The following is a 27,480-nucleotide window of genomic DNA, read 5'->3' as shown; positions in this document are numbered from 1 at the left end:
CCCCACCCCACCCCCGCCTTATGTATCTGTCTATATATCTATAACTGTATCTGTATCTATATTGCAATTTTTATGTAAGAGCCTGTGAATGTAATGGGGAAAGTGATGGAGATCTAGCCAGCCAGTCCAAGGAGAAGAATTCCTTCCTGTATGTGTCCCCCCCCCCTTTTGGAACGGCTGAATCAGAGGGAGGTCATTCCATCTTGTGACATTTTGCCATGGCTGCTGTGCACCTATAGCGTTTGCAAGAAGGTCATTTAGATTAGGAGAGCAAACTGCAAACAGAAATCTAGAGAGAGCTTTTATCTCCTGCGAGTGTCACAAGAAGAGAAAAGGAGGACACAGTGACAAGGAAGAAATTACAGAAATGGAATGGCTTCCTCTCCCTCCCCCAACTGATCAAGGAAGGCAGACTGAGCTGAGGTTGACATAGATATAGCTTAGGGCCTGGAAACCTGAGAGACGATTTATCTCCAATTGTTTCTGCCTACTCAATATGTTCCACTACCATGGATGTGTTCCAGATCCCCTCCGTTAAACATTGTCGTATTGTGGGATCTAGGAAGCATGATTTCTCTGTTGCAGCCTCCACCCCCTGGAACAGCAAACTCCCCCAAGAGAGGAAGATCTCTCCTAAGCTATCCAGAAAGCTATAAAAACCTGCTTTGGCCTCAGGTGAGGGGTTGATGTTTTTCATTGTTTAATGATCCCTGTTTTGTTTGGTAGATTTTGTTAGCATTCGATTGGTTTAATGTTTTACCTTTTTTCATGCTTTTTTTTTAGTTTTGTATGCTACCCAGAGTCTACTGGGGTTGGGTAGCCAATGAATATAAATAAACAAACAAATAAACAAATAAATATTAAGCATAGCCTTTTACTTGTCATCCATTCAGATTTTCAGGAGGAAGCCAAAGCAGTAGGACCATGTGTGTTTCCCATCTAATTCATTCCTTATGGGAGTTTTCCCATGTTTCCTAGAGATAACAAGGGCTGGGGGCTCTCGTCTACGTAACCTCTCCTCTGCTATTAATTATGGGCCATAGCTTAAGACTGCAGCAACTAAAAAGGCCAGTGCAGTCCTGGGCTGCATTGATAGCATTGCGTCCACATTGCAAAAGATAATACTTGCCGTCCTCTGCAATGAGTAGATTGCACTTGGGAGTCTTGTGTCCAATTCTGGGTGCTGCATTTTATAAGGGTCACGGGGAAGCTGGAGTAAGTTCAAAGAACTGAGGGGTGTTTAAGCTCCAAATAAGATGACTAGGGGAGAAATGACAAATCTAAAAGCCTTTCATATACAACAGTGAGTCAATTCTACTCTATATTGAATACCACATCAAGGAGCAATAATTGAATATTAAAAGAAAAACAGTTCATGCTGAACATTATATGGAATTTATTATAAGTGTTAAGTAATGAAACAGTTTGCCCTAACAAGTAACAAGTTTGCCCTAAAGTATTCCTTGGGGAATTTTTTTTCCAAACATTTGTTCCTGATTTCTTCTCTGACTATGGGATTAGACTAGATGACCTATAAGGTTCTTCCCAACTCATGCATTTCATGAAGGGTTTTTTTTGTGTGGGTGACAATTTCTTATTTTAATAAGTAAGTGATTGCTACTCATTTCCCTAGAAGCCATGGAAAGTTCAGAAAGAAGGGAGGCTTATGAATGAAAAACTTAAGAAATCTTAGCAAATTTCTATAGATAATTAATGTGGCTATTAGGAATGTCTCTATCCATAGAGATTTTACAGTACAGCATGTTTACTGTTCTTATTAGAAGCGGGAAGGCATTTGGCTCCTAAGCTGTTGCTGAAATTCAACATGAAGTGATAGGAAGAACCTTGTGTTGCATGAAAGCTTGAAACCTGCATGACAGACAGTCCAGGTGACAACCCAGCAGCGGTCAATTACAGTTAACAGAATTGACAGGATGTGTCCTGAGATGGATGTTTCTGTTCTTGAGAATCTAGGACAGAACATTCTCTGATTTAAAGCTGTGGCTTCATTTCTACAGGGCTTCACCAGGTCAAGAAGAAGAGTTTTTGCAGGATGTTGCTTTCTGTTCCAGAGAGCTACTTGCTGACTTCTTCATGAAATAAACTCCCACTTGCAGAAAGATGCTTAGCAGCATCATTTTAAAATTTTCCCCTTGGGTGTGTGTAGTCCACATTTCCCCAGAGTCATTAACTGAATATTGTACCTTGACCTTGAAAGTGACTTTGATAGGTCTCTATTTCTTATTATAGTACTGCTGATTTGATAAACAAGTGAATTATAGAATAGCAGTAACATTTCCAGACCATTCTCTGTATGTTTATCTGGGATCAAGTCCTGAATTTGTGGGCTTATCCAAATTACATGCTTACAGGACAAACATTTCATAAATTGGAGCACAAACTTAAAGGATCAAATTAGATAAATGGCTCCTGAAACACATTTCTCCCCCCTCCTTCTTGTTTGGATTTTCTTTTCTTTTTTGTGGCAATAGAATTCTTCCCCTACCCACTTCAACTACCATGCTGCTTGTCACAAATTTATAATCAGCGCAAATAGAAGCATATTTACCAATAATGCATCACTTTAGGTGTATTTAGTAAACATAACTAGGAACAGGCAGAAAAATATATAATACAATGATATTCTCTGCAAAATTGCCAGCTTTATTCATTGTGTGAAAAAGTTTAAAAGCTGATTTTTGCTCTTCGAGTTATACTTAGAAATTGGTCAGGCTAATGTATATAGTTGGTTTGCAATTTTCGTCTCTGCAGATGCAATATCAGGTGCTGTTAAGTTGCTATTAGGAAGTTTCGGTGAAGAGATATGATTGATAACAGTTCCTTTGTGACTTATATTTCAATTGAAAGCCACATTTAGAAACCCTACTGATATTAGTGGCTCTTCCAAGCATATATATGTTGAGATGACATTCACTATCCATTATTCATGAGGTTTATAGCTACTTTCTAGTTTTTTATTTATTTATTTTTATTTGTCAAGAGATTATAAGCTAACAGGTATAAGTATAAACATAGTTATGAATACATGAAATGGATACATATAAGAAAAATAAAAAGAAACAATAGGACAGGGATGGTAGGCACATTGGTGCGTTTATGCACGCTCGCTACAGACCTCTTAGGAAAGGGGTGAGGTCAATAGTAGACAGTCTAATGTTAAAGTTTTGGGGGTTTGGAGAAGAAACCACAGAGTCAGGTAGAGTGTTCCAGACATTGACCACTCTGTTGCTGAAGGCATATTTCCTGCAATTAAGTTTGGTGCAATTAACCTTGAGTTTGTATCTATTGTTTGCTCTAGTGTTATTATGGTTGAAGTTGAAGTATTCATTGACAGGTAGGACATTGCAATATATAATTTTATTTACTATACTTAATCGGACCAAAGGCGGCGTAGTTCTAGGTTTTTTAGGTCTAGAATTTCAAGTCTGGTGACATAAGGTGTTCTGCAACGAGTAGAGGAGTATAGAACTCTTCTTGTGAAATATTTCTGGACTTTCTTAACTGTATTAATATCAGATACGTAATGCAGGTTCCAGACTGATGAGCTATATTCAAATATTGGTCTAGCAAATGTTTTGTATGCTCTAGTTAGTAGTGTGATAGTACCAGAGAAAAAGCTACGTAAGATTAGGTTAACAACTCTTAATGCCTTTTTGGCTATGTAGTTACAGTGGGCTCTAGCACTTAGATCATTAGAGATGAGTACTCCAAGGTCCTTGACAGAGTTTGGATCACAACAAGGTCTTGACTATTCAGCCTGTATTTTATTTTCTGATTTTTTTTTTTGCCAATATGTAAGGCAGAGCATTTATTTGTTGAGATTTGAAGTTGCCATCTGTTTGACCATTCTGATACATAGTCGAGGTCTTTTTGAAGGGTAGCAGTATTGTCTGTGGTGTTGAATAGCTCTACATCATCAGCAAAGAGAACACAGTTGCTCTTAATATGATCACAGAGGTCATTTATGTAGAGTATGAAGAGAGTTGGTCCTAGAACATTGCCTTGGGGGACACCACTGTTGACAGATACATAATTTGATAGGACGCTCCCAATTTTGACCATTTGTTGTCTGTTTGACAGGAATACTTCTATCCAGTTATGCAGGTGTCCAGAGATACCATAAGATTTTAGTTTTAGGAGTAGTTTGTCATGTACCACTGAATCAAAGGCTTTACAGAAGTCTATGTAGATTGTGTCTATTGCTTTGCCCTGATCGAGTTTTGTAGTCCATATATTTTTGTAGTGTAAGAGTTGCAATTACAGGATAGTTTTTTCCCTGAAACCAAATTGTTTATTAGAGAAACCAAATTGTTTATTAGAGAGTAGGTTGTTTGTCTTTAAGTGGAGGATAATGGATTGGTTAATAATTGATTTCATGACTTTACAGGTGACACAGCATAAAGAGATTGGTCTGTAATTTTCAAATAGGCTGAGGTCTCCCTTTTTGAAGATGGGGATGACCGTGGTTAGTGACCATAGTTTTGGCAAGGAGCTAGTTTTGAAAGATTTTTCAAAAATTATGCTTAGAGGTTCTGCTATGGCAGTGGATAGCTTTTTTAAGAAGTAGGCACATATTCCCTCCGGTCCAATAGATGGAGATGGATTTAGATTGTGTAGTGCTTTTTCAACGTTTTCTTCTTTAAAATCGATATGTATTGGATCATTGTAGTCGTCTGTGGTTCAACTAGGAAATACTGGGCATGATCCATTGCTGTTTACAAATACTATATATAACATATAATACATAATATATACTATATATAATAAATAATAGTTAAAGAGCAGAAAGAATAATGCTTACCTGCACATAAGGTCTCCTTAGCCCCTTCTCATTCATTTTAAATGTACTTTGGAGAATGGTGGGGCCAAGACAATGAATAGAAGTCTCTGGAAAAAGATTGCAAATATATGAGAAACTGAGAAAATCATAGGAGGCAAAATAGATCCTGTGCTCCTAAGAATTCACTCTATCTAAGGAACTGATAAATACTTTTTGCTAGAAGTCTTCATTAAGGTTTAAAGCTTAATTTTGATGTGTATAACTTAGTCTACTTTATTGACTCTAATATTCTGATTGTGATTTCATATGTATTTTTTAAAATCTCCAAAGGCTCAATGTTTGTATGAGCTTTCTTTCTTTGGATTCTATGGGTAACAAAGCTTTTTTGATTATTAGCAATTCAATGTTGTCTTAGGTTTTGCTAAGGATCTTTAAATTTTAAACTTTTTCCGTGCATTTTTGACCCCAGGAGAAGGGGGCTTCTCTGAAGATGCTGCTTTAGCAGTTCGATAATTCTATGAGTTTTCCCTGAATGTTTTAAAGCTTTACTCCTAAAATGCCAAAAGAATGTTGAATTATCTTTGCATGGTTTTTAATATCCTAGTAGAGCAGTAACAGCTTGATCTCCCGGGTCATGTGCTCTGAAAAATATAAGGCCAAGAACTGGAACTACAAAATGTATTGCTGTGATTATTTTGCTGTAAATACTGTAAAGCAGTCACAAGATCCTTTCTGTCCCACATATTGGGATTTGGGGAAAGGATATCAAGTAAAAGGACCCTCCCTCCCTGACAGATTAGTGATGACAACACAACCTACCCACAAAATGTATCATAGCAGTGGGAGGGAGGGGGATATTCCAGAGGACTTCAGGGAAGGAAGTGAAGATTTCAACCTTTCATCCTATGGGTGTCCTGTGCTACTACAGTATTCTTCCATTTTTATTTTTAAATTAGTGGTATACCTTTAAAGAGATGCCATAAGAGACAAAACTCTAGTACTGTTCATATCTTTAGGAGAAAACAGGAAAGCCCGTTTTCTATTGTTTCAGATCAATTTGAATATTGGAATTATATTTAAGCTGAAGCACAACTAAGAATTGGAATCATCTGAACATTTTTTGTATACAATTGCTACTTTGATCACTTTTAATCCCTGAAATAGGATAACAGTAGCTATAGTTTTGGAAAATGGCAGTTCTGTTTTCCAGACCTTTGATCTATTTCGGTGAGTGTGGAATGCAATATATGGCTTGGATGCTTTGAGAGATGCATATTAAATGTTTGCTGTAGTAGGATATATCTGTGGCCTGTTCAGGTGTCCTAGATTTCCTGGAGAACTGTTCATCTTCCATTTAGAAAGTGAACGTAGTCTGCAACTTTTAAAAGCATCTTTATCATCCAGTTCTTGTACACGTCCTCTGCAAATGCCATGTAATCAGAGGGAAAAGATCTCACTGTTTTCGAGGCTGATGGCTACATTCATGCTACTGCATACTGGGAAGTACTTTTTTGGAATCAATTGCAAAACTGTTTCATAGTCATACAAAATATTTCTCCTTAGATTTGTATTAAATAACTATTATTTAAATGCAAGACACTGGAAAAAGAGTGGAGTTGCCTTCACTGTAAATGACCTTCCTGTGGATAAAAGTTTCAAAAGTTACATCTGTGCAATTTATTTCTCTGTATGTTTTCTATTAGAAACCAGCAGTGTTAAAAAAAAAAAAAACACCTTCCAAATTGCTAATAAAAATAATCACAGCATTCATCTAAATCCAGTATTAATATATACATTTAAAAACAGTATGTGTTTATAAAAGAAGATGCCCATTTTGGGGGAAGAAAGGGAACGTGTTCCAAAAGGTAAGCTCAACATCATTTCTTCCAGTAGAAATTTCTCTTCAACATCTTGTGGCATGAAGAAACTCAACAGATTATTGGCACGCTACACAACGAGAATTTTGTTTTCTTATTGCCAAAAACCAGTTTTATATGTCAAACAAATACCTGTTATGCTGCTGTTAAGACAAAAGAATGTATTGGGAGGGAGAAGGTTGGCAATCTATGTTGAAATGCCAGCTGCCATTACCCACCATCCTTTATTTTTTTTTACCCCCCCTGCGTACTAGGCAAACTATACTGTCTGTCGCACATATACTGTACATATTATGAAAGCACTTTCCTTGAGAATTCTTATTCCTACCATCTATGTAAAAGTTCTTAGACAGGAATTGGGGCATGTGAGAGTAGAAAAATGAGTAGCGGGGGGGAAAATGTGTGGTGATTACATGATGATTAAAAATGTAAAAGAAAGTTCTGTTTCTCAAAGATTTGCAGCAAAGGGTTTAATAGAATCAGGAAGTAGGAAGGGGCTGTTTAATCTTCTAAATTCAACCCCTTGCTCAGTTGCAAAAATCCAAATTACAGTAACTCTGAACAGATGAAAACATGCAGTAAATGGGAATTCATGTATTCTCTGAGTAACTGACTTTTGTTTTGTTAGGAAGGTTTTTCCAACATTCAGTTTGAATCTACACTCCTGTCAATTTTACTTTGTGTCCTGACTTCTGGAATAAGAAAAAAGTCCTAATCTCTTAAATTATATTCTTTCACATATTTAAAGAATGCCTTCATATGTTCTTCCATTGTCTTTTCTCACAGTTAAACAGTTCAGTCTCTTCAATTTCCCTGCAAGGGCCTTAGCTTCTAGTCCTTTGATCGTGTACATTGATCCTTTGTGAATCTTTTCCAATTTATCTATATATAATTTTAAAAGTGTAGTTCCAAGAACCAGAAAAGATAGAATCTGATCAGTGCAGAATAAAACAGAACAAATACTCCTCATTTGGAAATTATACTTCTATTGATATAAGCTGAAATTGCTTTTGTTTGTTTTACAGTCATTTCACACTGTTGGATTGTTACTCAGTTTGCAAGCTACTCTTCTAAAATATTTTTAAAGTACCTAGACGTGTATCCCTATATCTGTATAGCAATTGCTTTGAGTTTTATCTTCTGGAATAAAAAATATCCGATCCAGTTTTGAATACTATGCAAATTTGATAAGCATTCTATCCACTTCTTATCCAAATTATTTATGCTGCTGTGTGATCATAATAAAGATCTGACTGATCGATTGACTGAATTCCAAATCATTAAATAAAAATGTGAAATGTAGAGAGAGAGCATCATACAAGAGAAGGTCCCATATAAGAAATAGGCGAGCACCTAGAGGCATGGTCAGGTAAGGCTGATACCTTAGTTAGGCTTTAAGTTGTGAGCAGCAACACCTTAAATTGTGCCTAATAGATAAAAGGCAACCAGAAAAGACCTTTTTGTACAAATATTGTATGATCCTTGTATTTTCTGCTGTCATGTTTTGCACCAATTGCAATTTTTGGACACTTTTTAGGGCAGTCCCAGAAAAAGTAAAATGCAATAGTCAAGCCTCGATATAAGCAAAGCATGGAGAAAGCCTAACTCTATTTAAAAGCATTGAAACATGATATGTATGAGATATCCAAGCTATGTTAAATTGTGCAGAACTGAATGTAGTAGTAATACAGAAGCATCAATTTTCAAGCAAATAGGCATGCACTGAATTCATTTTCAGGAATAGCCGAGAAAGCATTTATGTAGAAAAACAAATGAGAATTGCATGTTGCACGAAACTGAAATGTCAAAAAAGACTGGAGCTGGCAGCATATAAAATATAAATATATGACAGCAAAGGTACCACTTATTATTTCAAATTACAAACAATATTAAAAGTGAAAAGTACCAACAACATGATTGATCCTGACCTTCCTAGGCATAGTTATTTAGAACTATAGCCCATTGTGAATAGGATTTACTTGTTAATGGGCATGTAGAAGACTGGCTTTATTAAATTCAGAAGTGGTGTAAGATATTCTAAACATTTTTAAGAATAGGTTTGATGAATAGGTCTCATATGAAAAAGACTCAGAATAATTTGTGCTCCATTTGAATAACCGCCTCTCACAAAAGAAGTGAAGTTGCAAGCCCAAATGGAAAGAGATTCCTTCAGTTATAGGTAGTCCTCAACTTACGACAACAATTGGAACCAGAATTCTGTTGCTAAGCAAGGCGGTTGTTAAGCATGCTCAATTTTATGACTGTTTTTGCCACAATTGTCAGTGGTGGGATTCACATTTTTTTACTACTGGTTCTGTGGGCGTGGCAGGGAAAGGATACTGTAAAATCTCCAATCAGAGGTGGTATTTGCTGGTTCTCTGAACTACTCAACATTTCCACTACCAGTTCTCCAGAATTGGTCAGAACCTGCTGAATACCACCTCTGACAGTTGTTAAGTCAATCATTGAATCGGTTAAGTGAATATCATTATTAGGTGGCAGGCGTGAAAGACCAGGACACATGAAGTTCCAATTAAACTGATGTATGTACTCAACTAATGGTTAGCACTATTTTGGTGTCAGATAAGGGTTAATAGAGTTCAAGAGGAAGTCCTCCAGCTGTTTTTGCTTGCAATTGTACCTCAAATGTAAAGAAAAAAACGTCAGCTTTATTCTTTTCTGAGATGAATTCTGTTATAAACCTGAGAAATTTGATGGTTTAGCAGCATTTCTGGGTGGGGAAGGATTCATAATGGGTAAAGTGCTAGAAATAAAAAGAATTCAAGGCACAGTTGGTGGTTTCAAAAATTAAATAATACACTGGTCAAGGAGAAAGGCAGCTTTCATTGCCTGGTGCTCAAGAGGCATTTGGGGCCTGAGATGCCAGCACATCGCATGATACTTAAGAGAGTTTAATAGACCACTGAAAATGGGTATCATGCTGCAGACATCACATGGCAGTCAACAGATCTATTGTGTAAGCTTTCTGCTCAATTTACTTTGCAACATTGGGAATAAGGGAGATGGGGGTAGTCTTTGATTACTGACTGACTTGATGGAGAAAATATCCAGTAAAAATAACAAGAAAAGGTTCAAAATCAGAGGAGTTCTGAGAAAATATTTTAAGTGTTTAATCTAGTGTTTATCAGGTCCCTGTGCCTTGCCTTCTCTCTTTCTTTCTTTCTTTTCTTGGAAATGCTTTGCCTACAGCCATATGTTTGTCTGTCCATCCTCTGTATCTATAAATAAAAGTGACCTGAAACTGTTGTAGTTGAGCAATGAGAGGCTAGACCAGGGCATGGATGCAACAAGACTTTATTGGAACAATAAAGGACTGAACGTGTTAGCCTTGCCTGGAGCAGGCTCACAACGAACAGCGGCTGGCCGGACCCTGCAGCTGGCTTTTATAGCCGGCTGTCGAGGGAGGCCAGCCAATGAGGGGCAGCAAACGCCCCCGCAGCATGAACGGACCTGGGTGGGGACTTTGGTAAGTTCCAGGGACATAACACCCCTTCCCCCCAGATGCGAACACGCATAGTCATTTAAATAAGCGGGCGGTCTGTGCTGGCGCCCCGAGCGTCGTAACTCCGGTGAGTTACCAAGTGTCTCAGTGTTCAAGGAAACCGGTAGGGTTGGTGATGGGGTGCAGCCTCGCTCTGCGGTTTGCGCTGGTACCGGTACGGTGCTACTGGTCAGTGATGGTGTGGCCCCGTCTGCTGGTTCAAGTGGAGGACCCATCGGGCAGTCCTGGTCTACTGCCTGCTCCCTTGGTCCGGGTGGTGGTGGCGAAGGAATCCTGGCACGGTCTTCGATAAGCGTTTGGTGTGGCACCTGGGGGTCGACCTGAGCCCACGATCCGGCACTGGCGAAGGTGCCCTGTCGCTTCCTTAGCTGGTCCAGGTGTCTTCTCCAGATGCGGCCGTCTTCCAGCTGGACACGGTACGACCTGGGACCGGTGATGGCTACTATCACTCCAGGAATCCAAAGCGGGTCTCCGGCATAGTTTCTTGCGAAGACATGTTCCTGCAAGACAAAATCTCTGACCCCCGTCATTGAAGCGAGAGGGGTATCAGGGCAATAGTGAGGGTGGAGCCTATCCAATACAGTCCTTAGGCGTCTACCCATCAGAAGTTCAGCTGGGGATTTGTTGGTGACCGTGCAAGGGGTTGAGTGTTGGCTTAGTAAGAAGCGGGAGAGTCTGTGATGCCAATCTTCCTTGCTGAATCTGGCTAATGCTTCTTTTGTGGATCTAACAGCACTCTCTGCCAGCCCGTTGCTGGCAGGATGAAAGGGGGCCGTGAAGGTGTGTCGGATGCCAAGATTGGTGGTGAAACGACTAAATTCTGTTGAGGTAAACTGGGGGCCGTTATCCGAAACTAAGGTATCAGGTAGCCCGTGCGTTACGAATAGGCGGGTCAGAGCCTTGGTAACCGCTTGCGTGGTGGTCGTGGATAGTTGGGCCACATCGATCCACTTAGAGTATGAATCTACGACCACCAAGAAGGTTTTGCCGTGTATGGGACCCGCTAGGTCAATGTGTAGCCTTGACCAAGGTGCGTTGGCGCTCTCCCACTTTGTGGGGGTGGTGACTGGAGGGGATGGTCTGGATTCCTGACAGGGTTGGCATGAGCTTACCCACTTGGCGATGTCGTCGTCCAATCCAGGCCACCAGACGTAACTCCGAGCCAACGCCTTCATCTGGACGATGCCCGGGTGGCCCTCGTGTAGTGCCTCTAAGACTGGTGTGCGAAGTGAGGCCGGAATGACCACCCGGGTGCCCCACAACAGGCAGCCCTGTAAGCTAGATAGTTCCTGTTGACGGGTCTTAAAAGGTGTGAATTCGGCTGCGAGGTTAGAGCCCGGCCACCCCCTCCTCACCCAGTCCAGTACCTGGGCGATGGTTTTGTCTGTCTTGGATTTGGTGGTGATGTCGAGGGCGGTGACAGGAAGGTCGAGCTCGGTGACATCGAAGATGGCATGGACCGGGGCCGGGTCTTCGGCTGGAGCTGGCAGGGGGCAGCGGCTGAGGGCGTCTGCGTGGCTTAATGTTTTTCCTGGGCGGTGGATGAGCTTGTACGAATAAGCCGCCAGGAACAAGGTCCACCTCGTCATTCTGGGAGACAACACTTGGGGAGTCTGCTTGTCTCCAGAGAGAAGACCCAGGAGAGGCTTGTGGTCCGTGATTAGCTCGAAGTTGTGGCCAAACAGGAATTCATGAAATTTCTTAACCGCGGCCACTGCGGCTAAAGCTTCCTTGTCGATTTGACTATAGTTACGCTCTGTCGCTGAGAGCGTTCTGGAAAAGAAGGCGATTGGTGCCTCGGAGCCGTTGGGTAGTCTATGGCTTAATACGGCGCCAATCCCAAAAGGGGATGCATCTGCGGCTAGAACCAATGGAAGATGTGGGTCAAATTGAATAAGGACCGCGTCTGATGTGAGCAGTGATTTGACTGCGCGAAAAGCGGTGTCTTCCTTGTGTCCCCAGTGCCAAGGTGATTTTTTATCTAAGAGCCTGTGTAAAGGCTCTGCTACTGATGCTTTGTGAGGTAGAAATGATGCATAAAAGTTCAATAATCCCAAAAAGGCTTGTAGCTCGGCTTTAGTGGTTGGCGTGGGTGCCTCATGAATTGCCTTGACCTTGCATTCTAGGGGGTGAATGCCTGAGGCGTCAATTCTATAGCCCAGAAAGTCCACCTGTCTAGTGGCAATGGCACATTTCTCCCTTTTTAATTTGAGGCCATGCTGTCTGAACCTGTCTAACACTGCTCTGACTCTCTGGAAGAGCTGGGGCCTGTCCTTGGCCGAGACCAATATGTCGTCGAAGTAGGGCACTACGCCAGGGAGGCCCTGAAGTATGCGCTCCATGAGGGATTGGAAAATGCCTGGGGCCACACTTACGCCAAACTGGAGACGCCTGCACCGGAAGGCACCCCTGTGGGTCACAATGGTCTGTAGTTCGGCTGTTTGGTTGTCAACAGGGAACTGTTGATACGCTTGTGACATGTCCAATTTGGCAAAAATGTTGCCAGGCTCAAATGTATGCAATAAATGTTGGATGACCGGAACTGGGTACGCGCTAACTTGTAGAAAGCGGTTAATTGTTGTTTTGTAATCTGAACAAATTCTCAGGCTGCCATCTTTTTTAAGGGGTGTGACAATTGGCGTCTCCCATTTGGCGAAGTCTGTCGGCTCAATGACCCCCTGCTTTAATAATTTATCCAGCTCTGCGTCCAGTTTAGGCCGAATGGCAAATGGGACTCTGCGAGGTTTCAGCCGTACTGGGACCGCTTGGGGGTCAACCGTAAATGAGATGGGGGTACCATTATAACACCCCAGCTCATCGCTGAATACGTCTGAGTAGTCAGTGAATAAGGAGTCAGTGTCAGAAGCTGAGACAGCATGGACTCCTGTTAACCCTAGGCCGAGGTAGGGGAACCAATCAAGCCCCAGAAGACTAGGGAGGTTGCCGTTAACTACCACTAGAGGCAGGTGGCCTTTGAAAGCTTTAAAATTAACAAGGAACTTGCCTTTGCCGAGTACTGGAATGTCCTTTCCCTGATAATCCCTCAAGGTGATCTGGCACTTCTGGAGCTGGTTTCTGGATAGTCTGGGCTGGATTTTCTTGAGGGTGCTCCAAGAGATGATTGAGAGCGCTGACCCCGTGTCAACCTCCATACGACAAGGTTTACCTTCTAATAAAATGGAGAGTGTTATTTTACTAATAGAGTGACAGGTGCGGTTAGCATGGTAGCAAGTGTGACAATTTAGTACTTGCCTTTGTGGCCCAGAATGGGAAAAAGGAGGAACCTTTTGTGCTGAGTTGTGCCCGGCCTGGCAGACTCTGGCGATGTGGCCTTTTTTGTGGCAATTGTTGCAGATGGCACCCTTGAATTTGCACGAAGCTCTCGAATGAGGTCCGCCACAGGATAGGCACAGGGTGATGTGTTTGGGCGTGCTGATGCTTTCTTGCCTGGTTCCCGCCTGTGGTTGTTTGGCATGAGCGAGATGGTGGATGTCTGTTTGATCGTTGGGATCATCTTCGTTGACTACCTCTTCTGAATGAACGGTGGCACAGCTTTGTTTGGGAACGGGACCTTGAATTTCGGTGGCTGACTGTGTTGCCAGTTCTGCTGCCAAGGCTTCCTCGACGGCCTGGGAGAGATTGAGGTCCTTCTTGGCGAGTAGTCGCCTTTGGAGGTGAAGGTCTTTGACCCCGCAGACGAGCTGGTCGAGGAGCATGTCATCTAGATAGTTCCCGAACCCGCAATGAAGGGCTGCAGTCCTCAAGGCGGCCATATACTGGTTGACGGTTTCCTTTTCCGCTTGCTTCCTCATCCGGAAGGTGAAACGCCTCGCGATTTGTGAGGGTCTGGGGGAGTAATGATTTGTGAGGATCTCTAGCAATTCTGCCCAGGGGACATTTTTTAACTCACGTGGTGCAACAAGTGCTGTGGCAGTATCAAAAACGATGGCTCCGCAATAACTGAGGAAGAATGACTTTTTTCTGTGCTCCCCAGCATCAGCCAGACCAATGGCATCGATATAGTGATTAAAACGATTTTTGTATGACTCCCATTTTTCTTCATCCGGCTTGAACGGTGGAAAAGCTGGGTTGGAGTTCATGATGAGGACTTCTGCTGGTTAGGCTGCTGTGAAATCTCTCTGGGACAACAAAATGGCACTTTGTGCTCTTGATAGGTTAGTGATTACAGCTCTGGAGAGGCTCCACAGAACCTCTCTGCTCTCTCTCTCTGGGCTAACAATGTGGTAAGGCTGCAACGGCTGTTGGCAGCGCTTTGAATTTCGCGCTCCTGGGGAGTGTAGGCGGGAATGGCTAGCCGCCTCTGCTAGCGCTTTAAAATTCGTGCCTGCGTAGGCGTCAGTGACTCGGAATAACAGCACCGCGCTGTATTCCGTCAAGAAATTCAAACGACAGCCGTTTGAATTTCGCGCTCTTTCGTGTTGAGCGGCTGCAGCTCGCAGCGCTCCACTTTCCCCTGTAGCTTGCTAACCAAGCGGCTACAGACGCTTATTACTTTCGCTCTTGCTGACCGAGCTCTCCAACGGCGCGGCTGCGGTTCAGCGATTTTAGTGATTTCAGCTGTTGCGGGTTGCCTCTGGTAGCCATCCCACCCTCGTCGCCAGTGTTGTAGTTGAGCAATGAGAGGCTAGACCAGGGCATGGATGCAACAAGACTTTATTGGAACAATAAAGGACTGAACGTGTTAGCCTTGCCTGGAGCAGGCTCACAACGAACAGCGGCTGGCCGGACCCTGCAGCTGGCTTTTATAGCCGGCTGTCGAGGGAGGCCAGCCAATGAGGGGCAGCAAACGCCCCCGCAGCATGAACGGACCTGGGTGGGGACTTTGGTAAGTTCCAGGGACATAACAGAAACATTATAAAACAGTTGTTAATTCTGATTTTTCTGTTATCAACCTTTATCTACATGCTATACAATTTATTTCAGTTGAAAATATAATCATGTCCTGGATTTAAAGAAATGATTGTAAATAGTGGCATACGCTGATAAATACATGAAATTTTTCAGAAGCATCTAATCACACCTTAACTGGCATTGTTTTCTTCCACAGCTAATAAGGCTCTTTATTGTCCCTAAACTACAACATGAGTTAGACTTCTTTTAGTTTTATTAGTAAGATTTTAGTATGGAAGTGATTCAAAAGAAAAAGTATACGGATGTTTTTAATGATTGCTCCATGATTAGAGATTGTCTAATGCAGTATTTCTCAACCATGGCCTGTTTAAGATGTGTGACTTCCAGCATGTTTTAAAATCTTTTAAAAGTATTGCTATCACTTTAAAAATGTGCATCATCATTAAATAAAAATAATAAAGGAATTGTAAATACTGTTGGTTATGGTAAACTATTCTATAAACTGCCACACACCATTTCTGAGGCGACCCTTATTCAAGGTAGTCATTATTGAGCATAAACATTACGTGGGATAGGCCAAATTGTCTGCAGACCACCTATTTTTGTTCATTTTGCCTTTCAGTCTTAGGTCCTTAATAGGTCAAATATCAGCACAAATATGTTTAATATCTATAGCAGGGGTGTCAAACTGGTGGCCCATGGGCAGGATGTGCCACACACAGGCCACGTCCATCTCAGCTCCGGGAAAGGGAAAAACGTCGCAAAATGTCAACATGACGTGGCGAGTTTGACACCTTTGTTCTAAAGGAATTTCTGTGTTTTTTTCCCTGTGGGATGTTACACTCTGTGAAATTAATTGTCATAGGAACTAAAGCTCCTAGATACAATTTAGGAGAAGGTTTAAAACATGCTTGTTACAGTTTTAGTACTTTCCATTTTGATTTTAAAGCTGTTTTACATTTTAAAATGTAAAATATTTTAAATGTACAGCTATTCGAATGTATTATTTAGAAAAATTATGTGACTACTCATCTTGAATGCACAACTCTGGGTGGTTCACAATAACCACAAAAATAGATTTTAAAAAGCTCATAAAGTGTAAGCATAATATACTGTCAGCACAACTATGCGTAAGTTGTATGTTATTGATATATTCCTTGACCTATCAGAATGGACAGTATATAATTTTTTTAAATAAAAAAGTAAAATGAATTTGCGCATAAATAAACGTCTGATTAAAGTAGAGGTAGGTGACTGAGGATGATTATTACTTTTGAACACATTAGATTCCACTGGGGGAAAAAAGTAAGAAAACCATCATGCAGATTTAACCAAGGTATGATATGTTATTTTTCAAATAGGAAATATTTGCAGTTTTTGATTAATATATTTCTAGCCCACACGAACAGGATATTTATAAAATGAGCAGGCTTTCAAAGCTTGTTGTCCTTCAGATGTGCTGCATGGTAGGTCTGTCTGCAAGGTTAAATTCTGCAATTGAATGCAGAGGTCTGAATGGAATTATTTTACAGTGTGTCTATGGTGATTCTCAGTCATCCAGGTCATGGTTCTTGAAAAGGCACCTTTGGAATATCTTACAGTGTATTTTGGAAATATGTTTTTCCCTTCCTAATGATCTCTGGTTTTCTTTTGCTATATCAGTATCTTTACCAAAGGACTTATACAGACTTGTGTTTAGAGCATGAAAAAATATTGTGATAGAGTAGAGCAGGGGTGTCCAACCTTGGCAACTTTAAGACTTGTGGACTTCAACTCCCAGAATTCTTCAGCTGGCTGAGGAATTCTGGGAGTTGAAGTCCACAAGTCTTAAAGTTGCCAAGGTTGGACACCCCTGGAGTAGAGGATGAGGAAATAAGCCAGTGGTAGGGAATGAAATTCCCTAAACCATTCTGAAGAATAAATTTGAAGATTTCTACCTATAGCTGGTTCTTATTTTATGACTATCTCGGTGTTATATAAATACTATGTAGCTGTAATAAATGCATTAGGAAAAACAGGGAAAAGATAAAGAAGTCTGAACAAATTAATTAATGAATGGACAATGAAACAAAGGTATAATTGAACAAGTAAATGAAAAATTGAGAATGCTAATGATTGAATATTATTTCAGAATGTTATTGATGTATATTTCTTGATTTGAAAAAGGAATTAAAATGATATACATATGCAGTATTCTAAGTGTAGTCTTTATAAAGTCTTAGTAAGACTGTACTTAGAACACTGCATCCAGTTTTGGTCAAAAACTTGTAAAAAAGATGTTGAGACTTTGGAAAGAGCAACAAAAATGATTGGAGGCTGGATGATTTGTCTACTCCAGAAAAGAAGGACTAGGGGTGACATGATAGCATTGTTCTAATTTTGAGGGGCTACTACAACAAACTACTACAAAGAAGAAGGGACGAACCTATCTTCCAAAGAATCAGAAGGCAAGACAAGAAGTAATGGATGGGAGATAATACAGGAGATAAGTGATCTAGAATTAAGAAGAAACAATTAAGTAGTGAAAAAATTTGTCTAGAGAAGTTATGGATGCTTCATCACTGGAGGCTTTAAAGAAGAGATTGAACAGCCACTTGTCTGAAATGCCACAGGGTCTCCTGTTTGAACAGAAGACCTCCAAGGTCCTTTCCGACTCTGTTATTCTGTTATAAGCCTAAGTGTATGGATGGGTTGTGATGATATAAATCATTAGATCTGGAGTTCTTATGGCTGCTTCCTGATATATCTTTCAGCCAAATATTTAGCCTGAAATTGAGAAAAAAGAACACAACATGAAGATACTTGAGGAACTAGCCATGTTGAAGACCTACTTAGCTTTTAGCTACATATTGAATTCTCCTTTCACTGATATGAAGGGCTATACAGTCTGAAACAACAATTACAAAAAGAACAGGTATACTGTTGGAAGCCACAAAGGGGCCAGATTGGAGACAGATTATCTTGCAATGGTAAAACTCTGTTGATCTGGTTGCGAAGCAGCAACACCAACTTGATGATAACCATAACCAGCCTGCCTCATGTGAATTTTGTATTGTATAATTAATTCTTTAACTCTTTTCTCACTTTTCTGTATCCTAGCTTTTTTCCATTGTTGTGTTTGGCTGTATTGTGAATGAAGGCTATATCAACCCACCCAACACACCAGAACAGTTCTGCATCTACAATCGCAATCAGAATGCCTGCAACTATGGTATCACCGTGGGAGTCCTTGCATTCCTCACCTGCCTCCTTTACTTAGCCCTAGATGTCTACTTTCCACAGATTAGCAGTGTCAAGGATCGCAAAAAAGCTGTGCTTTCAGACATTGGAGTATCTGGTGAGTTTCTGTTGAATGTATATGGGTTTCTATAGGAACAGTTTGTATGTTGGTGAATATGGATCCAACTTCACATCTGGACACATGATTTAAATGGCTTTTTATTAATCAGAGTTGTATTGCTTTAGAATCTGCTTTATTAAATAAATTGATCACCGATTCAAATTAAAAGCATTTTTTTGTTCTCTTGCATCATTTTGCTTACCCTTTCTCTTGTTTATCTGACTTCTTAATTGCACCAGTTTTATCCTTTTTAGTTTATAAATGAACACATTTTAATTAATTAACTGTGAATAGAATGTGTTGCCTTTGCTGTAATGGAGGATGACTGTCAGGGTGTCCTCTGTCTAAGGAGAATCTCTATGCAAATGAGGATTCTGGAAAATGAGGGGCCTCTATTGATGGAGTCACGTGGCTGCTTTTCCTTAACATCATTCAGAAATGCACAAATAAAAGTAACCAAAAGGATTCTTGGCATCACTTTGTAAAACAGAAAAAATATTCCAAGAAATACCCCGTTGAAGAGAGAGCTGTTGGATATAATGGAGAGAGGGAACACCCACTTTCAGAAACGTTATGTATAATATTGTGATACCATATGCTAGCTTTACAACTAGTCAGTCTTTCTAATTATTAACTTTCCACCAAATATTAATACTTAAAGCAAGGTAATTCCAAATTAAACTAAAAAGATGCCATTGCCATTTGTTTTGGCTCTAAAGCATACAGTAAGGCTCAAAATCTTCTCTACTTCTTATGAAACTGAAGACCAAATTAAAAGGAATTGGGGCTGGCTTATGCAGGCTGTAATCGGCTTAGGAGTGTGATCTACCCACACAGAGAATATTCTGCAAGAGCACCAGCCAGAAGCTTTGAACCAGCAAGCATTCGTGGGTGGGTGGGTTTAAAAATGGGCAAGATGGTAACTACGGAATCTAAGACCCAGCATGGAAATACTGCTGTGCTGAACTATTAGAAATATTTTTTTAAAACCCTCTTGATTTAAGCTTTCCTTTAATTGGTCTCATTGTTCTACTCAGCTATTTCAAGTCTGGTTCCAAAGCAAATTGATATATAAACCTTAAAGCAATCACACCTTATTTAAGTCACATGGATTTCAGTTAATTTCTACACTTGAATTACTCATCTTTCTTAAAAACATATTTTTCCTGAGATGCTGATTTGTTCCCATAGTTCTTCCAAGCACCATAATTTGCTAGTAATTGTCTCTGGTATGCTTGGGCATAGTGGGCACACTAGGGGTCTGCTCAATTAAATGTTGTTATTTCACAGGGGTGTGGAGCAACATTCCTCCAGAGACACATAATCCCCAGTGCTTCAAGCCGCATGGAAGCCTGTTAAAACCTGGCCCTTTTCCCAGGCCTGAAGTTAGGATGTTTGTGGAGCCCCAAATGCTTTTTAGGAGTGTTATTTATGTGGTTTTGTCTGGGCAACTTAATGAAACATTAACTTTCATTCATTTTTAAATTTTAAAGTTACCTAGAATTTTTGGGAATCAGAGAGCGTAAAATCCAATAAATAAATCTGACAAAGCAACAGTCGTCCAGTGGACAAGGTTATTCGGTGAATTATTTTTTACAATTGTGGCATTTACATGTTATTTTTTTATAGTTGAGAAGTGGTTCCGTACTAAGTCTCCCTTCAAGGAAGCCTTCTCTGAAAATTTTAGAGCTAATGCAGCCTAACATAATCTTGTATGGCCTTCACCAGCCAAGTCTCTTCAGATAATGTGGAGGGTGGTTTGACTGAGAATCTTGGAAACAGGCACCCTTGCACATTTGAAAAAAATGCCCTTGTGCTTTCAGGGGAAATAAAGCATATTGCTGTACAGAGCATTCTCTTCCACTATGTGCAATTGTTTCTGTTGCTATCCTTAGAGGAAGTCATCCTTTCATCCTTAAGGTGGCTTCTTTTCCTCTCCTTCCACTCAGTCATGGAGATTGTCTGCACAAGTCCCTGCAGTTTTATTGACAAGAGTTTTTCAGAAGCTATTTTTCATTGCCTCCTTCCTAGGACTGAAAAAAGTGACTAGTTCAAGGTCACCAAGGTAGTTTTGTGCCTAAAGCAAGATTAGAACTCACAATCTCCTCCTTTCTAGACTGATGTTTTAGCCATTACACCAAATGGCTTAGTAAGATGGTACGATTTGATTATAAATCCATTAAGGTATAATATTTAGATGCATCTGTTAATGATGTCAGGATAGAAAAGAACAGCCAGGGAGAGATATTTGCTTAATGCCTACTCATTTTTATTTTTTTCTTTTGCTCTGTTTTGCCTATGTTAGAAAATTCTATAGCAGAGCTAGCTAGCTTACTGGCATGGAAATGCTACATAAATAATGAAAGAAAGGAAATACATTTTGGAGTTATTACTCCAGTTCTCTTTGCCATGATTACTTAAAAGCAAAATTTAGTAATTAAAAAACCCTCTGTGCTTCAAAGCAATCAGAGTGAGTATAATTCTTAGTTCTGCTTTGACTCAGAATGAGGCCAAAATCACATTGTTCTTTCCCACCCTCACCTCCATCTAAAACTGCGGGAATAATAACTCTGCCTGCCACACAGAACCATTCACAGAGATTCCTTTTGATTATTTATACTTTTGAGACCTTCAACAATCCAGCCCTTCCTTCAGGACAGGGCTCTTTCTACTTCTGTCCTCCTTCTCAGCTGAGCCTGTGTTCCATTGTATGGTTTAGTTCTGTAGAACTGCTACAATTCAAGAATAAGTGAGCCAGCGACTCCACTGTGGTGAGGTCAGGAGATCCCATTTGTACAGTGGAAATGAACTTACTCTTGATGACTAAGCCTTGCCATTCCACAACATGTTCTTATTTTTAGGGCACAACTGAGTGTTAACCCAACAAACTTATATATCCTCTCCTTTCTTCCTCCTTTTCCTAAAAGTCCTCTGCGATACAGCTACGTTCCTTACTAGTTGAAAAGAAAAGGATGCTTTGGCTGCTGGCTTGCAAAGCATGAAAGAGGAGCAAGAGTACCAGGATAGGAAATTGGTGTGTGTTTTTGTGTGTAGAACTCAACAGTTGTAACCACCATTTTCTTTGCTAACCAACATGGTTGTTAAGCGAGCCACACCCAATGTTACAATCTTTTTTGCCATGTTTGTTAAGCGACTCACATGATCAATCCAACTTCCCTGTTGACTTTGCTTGTTGGAAGCCAGCCAGGAAGGATGCAAATGGCAACCACATGACCCCTGGGATGCTGCAACACTCATAAATACATGCTAATTGCCAAGCACCCAAATTTTGATCCTGTGATTATAGGAATTCTTCAATGCTCATAACGGCAAAGATTGGTCACAAGTCACTTTTTACACTGCCATTGCAACTTCATATGGTTGCTACGTGAATGGTTGTAAATCAAGAACTACCTGTATGGAGAGCAACAAGAGGACTTACAATAATATTTTCACAGCTAGAATTGCACCTGAGTGCTGATTCTGACCAAATGAAATATGCTACAATGACAGATCCCACATTTGTCAGGGATAGATAGCAGAGAAAAGAGTCTTTAAACCACTAATTCTCTCCTTTAAATCTTTCAGTCCCTCAAATTTGGGAAATGTAAGGCTTGGGAATAGTATGTTTGGATTTAACTTGCAATTCCATGCTATAAAGCAGGGGTCTCCAACTTTGGCCACTTAAAGACTTGTGGACTTCAACTCCCAGCAAAGCTGGCTGAGGAATTCTAGGAGTTGGTCCACAAGTCTTAAAGTGGCCAAGGTTGGAGACCCCTGCTATAAAGAACTGGAATTTATTTATCCCAATCTGCAAATCACTTTGAGATGTTATAGGGAAAAATTTCTGAACACGTGAGAATTAAAATTCATGGGTGTGTATTCTTTCATCTTTCCCTCTTGTTTTGATGGTGATCCCTTACAGGCTTTTGGGCATTTCTCTGGTTTGTCGGTTTTTGTTTCTTGGCTGACCAATGGCGTGTTTCAAAGGAAGAGGACAGTCCACTGAATGAAGGATCAGATGCAGCCCGAGCAGCCATTGCCTTCTCTTTTTTCTCCATCTTCACCTGGGTAAGTTATGCAGGCTTGGGCCTTGTCTAGTAATGAGGAATGTAATTTATAAGCATCTTAGGGCCCCAGTTTCCATTTGTGTAAGGGAGAGCTCCTCTGAGGCAGTTTTTAGCCTTAGAAAAACTTAATCTGACTTTTACAGCTTTGTACGTCAATGAATTTGAGGAAGCCTTTGAGGCATCTAATCCAACTTATTTTTCAAATTAAGCTTTGTAATGCAAAATGGTTCCACGACAGTTTTCTCCAATCTGATGCTCTCCACATAAGCTGGACTTCCTTTCATGGCTTTAATTGTCATTTTCAAAACATTTTAAAGTTTCTCATTGGTGACTTAAGAAAGGAATGCTTTACTTCATTTGACACTGGCATCTTATTAAAAAGAAAGTCACCAAATTTGATGATACAGTACCTAATTTGTTGACTTAGCACTACATTTTTTTCCTCTATAAATACGAGAAGCATTGCAGAAATTTTTAGATAAGTAAAATCATTGCTGGAATAGTTCGATATAATAACTAAAGCAAACTAGACTTGCCATTTGTACAGTGTGAATGAGAATACATCATATTTTGCCCATCTGTAAATATTCATTTAATGTATTTAAATTTAAAATTACCCACAGTTTGACTGGTGGATTACAAAAAAGAATTTTCTGCCTGTGATAATGGAAGCAACAAAAATTGCAGAGTGGATTACAATTGACACTGATTACTGGCCTGATACATACTTATATAAGGAGCCTCTGTAGCGCAGTGGTTAGCGTGCAGTACTGCAAGCTACTTCTGCTGCAGCCAGCTGCCTGCAATTCGGTACTTCAGATCCCACCAGCCTCAAGGTTGACTCAGCCTTCCATCCTTCTGAGGTGGTTAAAATGAGGACCCAGATTGTTGGGGGGCAATATAATATAAACCGCTAACAGAGGGCTGTAAAGCACTATAAAGCGGTATATAAGTCTAAGTACTATTGCTATATTACATTTTAGAGAAATATTATCATACACCCTATTTGCTTTATATATTGTCACATGGTGAGAATTTGGGAGAGCTGCAAGAGAGCTATTACCATACAAGATTATTGCTTTTCATTGAGAAAAAGAGAATTCTGTACCGCTTATTTTTATCTAATTTAAATATAACCAAATTTTAAGTGTTCCTTTGGAAGAGAACCTCAAAAGAAAAACAAGAATTGAAAGGCTGAGAGACAAACCAGAATAGAACAGAGTATGATTTTATCTAAAAGAAATCCCTATATTTGTTGATGTAATCAATTTATATTTTAGTTAGAAACAAAACTTCAGGAGTCATTTGGCATTTTAAGAAACCCTTTCCCTTTCTCCCTGGGTTTTGGTATTTGTTTTCTTCCAGATGCTGTTTTAATGTTAGAATGCCGCTCCTAAATGAGGGGCCATAGCTTTTCTTCCTAGCCTTTTGGAGGGAAGTTGGAGGTTGCCCAGTGATTCTGTTGTATAATTTCCATCAAAACGTTTTTGTGGAGATTAGGGTGGGAATGAAAAGACTGAAGCAAACTGCTCCCTTCCCCCTCACTAATCTTCCCAAGCATTCTGAAATTCTGCCATTTAAATCTGATGACATTGTTGGTTTTATCTGGGGATGCTGTCCTGGAGGGCTGAGGTTACCCTACCCAGTGCTGCTTATTGCTTTTATCATTGGCAGCACTGATAGAAGAAGAGAATATTTGTAGCTCAGGGGTTGAACTGTGGGGTCCTTGATGCTCTCTGAGCTTGGTGGCTCAGAGTGGTACCAAGCACAAAGAACACCAAGGATCCTATAATTGACAGCTTTTAATCTTGGGATGGTTTGAGTCCTTTTCTGGTCCAAGCAGGGAAAAAAAAATCTGCTATCTACAGGAAAAAATTGCTGTCACATGAAGTCCTCCATTATAAACACCGCCACTAGATTTCTCATCTGCTAAATGGAAGTTAATCATCCAGCTATTTTTCCCATGTTATCTTTAATTTCAATAAGGCCTTGGATTCTAATGCCCTTTGTCCAACCTATTCTTTTCCTACAGAGCTTCCTGACTTTTCTGGCCTTTCGCAGACTTGGAGAAATTACTTTTCAGGAAGAATACAGCACACTGTTTCCTAATTCTCCACCTGTTCTCCCCTAAACTTGGGTGCATAAAGCTGACATATCAGAGAGAAAATGTTTAGAGCAAATATTTCTGATGCTTAAAGTGCAAGGAAGGAAGAAAACAGGATAAAACAGGGCAGGTCCAGCAAATAAAACAACATGTTTTGGGGAAGAAGGAAAATTCTAGAAACCTTGAGATACTTAAGGAAATATTTGAGGTTGCCTTCTTTTGAAGCCTCAAATAGTTGGAAGTAGAATACGTCCTATTCAATTTCTTTTCTTTTGCTTATTTTTCTACCCTCAGTTCTAGATAACACCATTGTGCCTTTTTGGTTGACTTGGTTAACAATTTTAACACTAATGACAAAATGTATTTTCTATTCCTGCTCACCCTCATATTGCTACAACTTGCTCTTCTGTTGCATAACCTACATGTTGATGGTATCAGAAGACAGTTTAGAAACTGAGACAGCTTCCCACACTCTTTCTTCAGCATTGTTACCAAAGACTATTTCACAAAGAAATTTATGATGGGGCTGGACCTCTTATAAACACTACTTTGAAAATATGGTTCGCCTTTATTCCTATCTGTCAGCTTCCATAGTTCCAGAACTAATAGAGGTGGAGTTGCATGGGTATGAGATGTCCCAGGAAAGCTGGTATTGTTTCAGACTCTACCTCCCCAGCTCAGACAGCATTGAAAAGCTTGACTGCACAGCCTTGTGTGATCCTTCTCTAATCTGTTTCTGATATATGAATATGCAATATAGACTATGAAAGAGGTCGGACTAATGCCTTCCACATACTTGGCCTGGACTTGTTGGGGTTGGATATGCTAAAAAAAAAGCACTTCAGAACCATATCTTCTACTGTAGCTTTATTTTCACCAGTCTTTTATCCAAATAAAGAAGCCATAGGATCTCCCCTAAAAGAGAGCTCTCCTGCTTACTCTGCAGTTTTTTTCTTGAACTTGCTTGTCTTGGTGAGCTGTACCAGATCATCTGGTCTTTAGAATGTATTTGCATTTAATTAAGTAATTGCAACATGTCTCTTTCCCTAATTAATGTCTTGTGCACTAACCATTATTAACACAGCTTCTATTTGTTTCTTCCTGGTATGTTTCTCTCTCTCACTCTTTTTTTCCATCCCATTTTCCAAAATCTTCCCCATGCTGCCATATCCTCCCTTAAAGGTGGGCCAGTCTTTTCTGGCATTCCAGCGATACCAACTTGGAGCGGATTCAGCACTCTTCTCCCAGGACTACACAGATCCAAGCCAGGAAGCCAGCATGCCTTATGCACCCTACACAAATGAGGATATCACAGATAGCATGGCGACCTACCAGCAGCCCCCTTCCGCAGATGCTTTTGATGCTGGGACACAGGGGTATCAAACGCAAGACTACTAAAAGCTGTTGGAGACCTATTTCCCCTTTCCCCTGCCCACTCTCTTCTGCCACTGAGAAGTCAGCGTGCAAAACAGATCAGAGCAACAGGTGACTCTTGGCCAGTTTTGGCCTTCTAGGTTCTCTCTCTCTTTTTTTTATTTCTTCTTTACAGAAAATGCCTCCTCCTCCAGAATTCTCCATCATAACTAGATTGCTCATTGCAAAACATTTTATTGTTTGTGTTGCAGTGATATATTCTTTGTATGGGAAGCTCAAGCTGTCTTTCAGAGAGAAAGGATGCCTTTGGTGGAGAGCATAAGTCCTGGGATATAGATGAATACTAGTTAAGATGCCAGTGCATAAATATAAGTGCTGAGAAACTAGAATAAGAGCTGGACAAATGAGTAGAGCATCCTATAAATGAGTAGTGAAAGTGGGCAAGTAAAGGTGAATGCTGTATATAGCAACAAAGAAATATATGGAGATGGCAAGCAGAAAAGGATCTCAGGTAGAGAATGGAATCATAAGGGTGCTGGATGTGGAATCTACAATAAGCCAGGTTGGATTTGATAATAGGAAGCTTTAAAAATATCCTGGATTTTCATGAAATACTAAAATGTTTTGTTTTGTGCACTCTTTTTTAAAATTTTCATTTTATCTGCTTCAGGTTGATAATATGTGGTTTCCTTCACAAACTGTTCCAATGTTTGATCACTTGTGATTGGCTTTTTGGAGAGTTGAGAAGTATTAATGTGATTCTCTATCAAGTTCGAAATGCAAAATGTTAAATACAGGCTGAAAAATGAGACACAGAGTGGTTACATTTGTTTCTGAATATGAGACAACTCTTCACAATAGACTCACATCAGTTCATTCTACTATAGGCTAAATCAAATCAGATGAACTGACTTTGTTTAGCTGACAAATAGCATATGAGAAGAGGCCCAGTCACAATCCACAAAATTTAAAGTAATTAAATGACTGATAATTTCATTCAATTATTTTTTCTCCCAAAATGGAGAAAGTGTGCAAATTGTGAGTTGTCAAGGAATGATATAGCATTCTAAATCCAGGATAATGGCCATGAAATCTCCTTCAAATTCAGACTCATAGTTAACAGATTGTCATCAGGATTATATTGTGCAAATCATAATTCAGTTGGAAAAACAATGAGTGCTAATAACGGTCTGGAAAATCCTATGACAACACAACCATATTGAGATGTAATTGAAGTACCACTGAACAAAATTATCTGTATTAGTGGAAATCCTCTTTTCCTTTTTTTTAAAAAAAACAAAGCTGATTTTCAGTTGAGAAGTGCCAATGTTGATAAAATTATAGTGAGTAGATGAACTCTAATGAGGAATGGACATAAATATAAGCAAAAATAGCTCTGAATAAGACAGCACTTCTGCCCAGAATGTTATATGGAACACAGTGTTGGGGATGTCAGGAGAAACATAAAAGTAACTTCAATGCAATGGAAATGAATTACCATTAGAAGTGTATGAGATAA

The 27,480-nt window shown here is 40.0% G+C and overlaps 1 protein-coding gene across 2 annotated transcripts in view; it reads left to right on the top strand.

Annotated features, from left to right (window-relative positions):
• SYNGR1 (synaptogyrin 1) overlaps positions 1-27,246 on the top strand; it is a 28,596-nt gene extending 1,350 nt beyond the window's left edge. Inside the window, exons 2-4 of one of the 2 annotated variants that reach the window (XM_026696507.2) lie at positions 18,173-18,410; positions 22,339-22,484; positions 25,770-27,246. In XM_026696507.2, the coding sequence (XP_026552292.1) occupies positions 18,173-18,410; positions 22,339-22,484; positions 25,770-25,985 (600 nt within the window). In that variant the 3' untranslated portion in view covers positions 25,986-27,246. Of the gene's footprint in view, positions 1-18,172; positions 18,411-22,338; positions 22,485-24,515 lie in introns of both variants that reach the window. The other variant, XM_026696516.2, reaches the window with a different exon arrangement.
• The last annotated feature ends 234 nt before the right edge of the window (positions 27,247-27,480 follow it).

Source organism: Pseudonaja textilis, chromosome 5 (genome assembly GCF_049901715.1).
Source record: "Pseudonaja textilis isolate UNSWEBS1 chromosome 5, rPseTex1.2, whole genome shotgun sequence".
In the NCBI taxonomy this organism is placed as follows: domain Eukaryota; kingdom Metazoa; phylum Chordata; class Lepidosauria; order Squamata; family Elapidae; genus Pseudonaja; species Pseudonaja textilis.
Note: the sequence above shows the minus strand (reverse complement) of the source record. Positions and strands in the feature narration are given on the sequence as shown.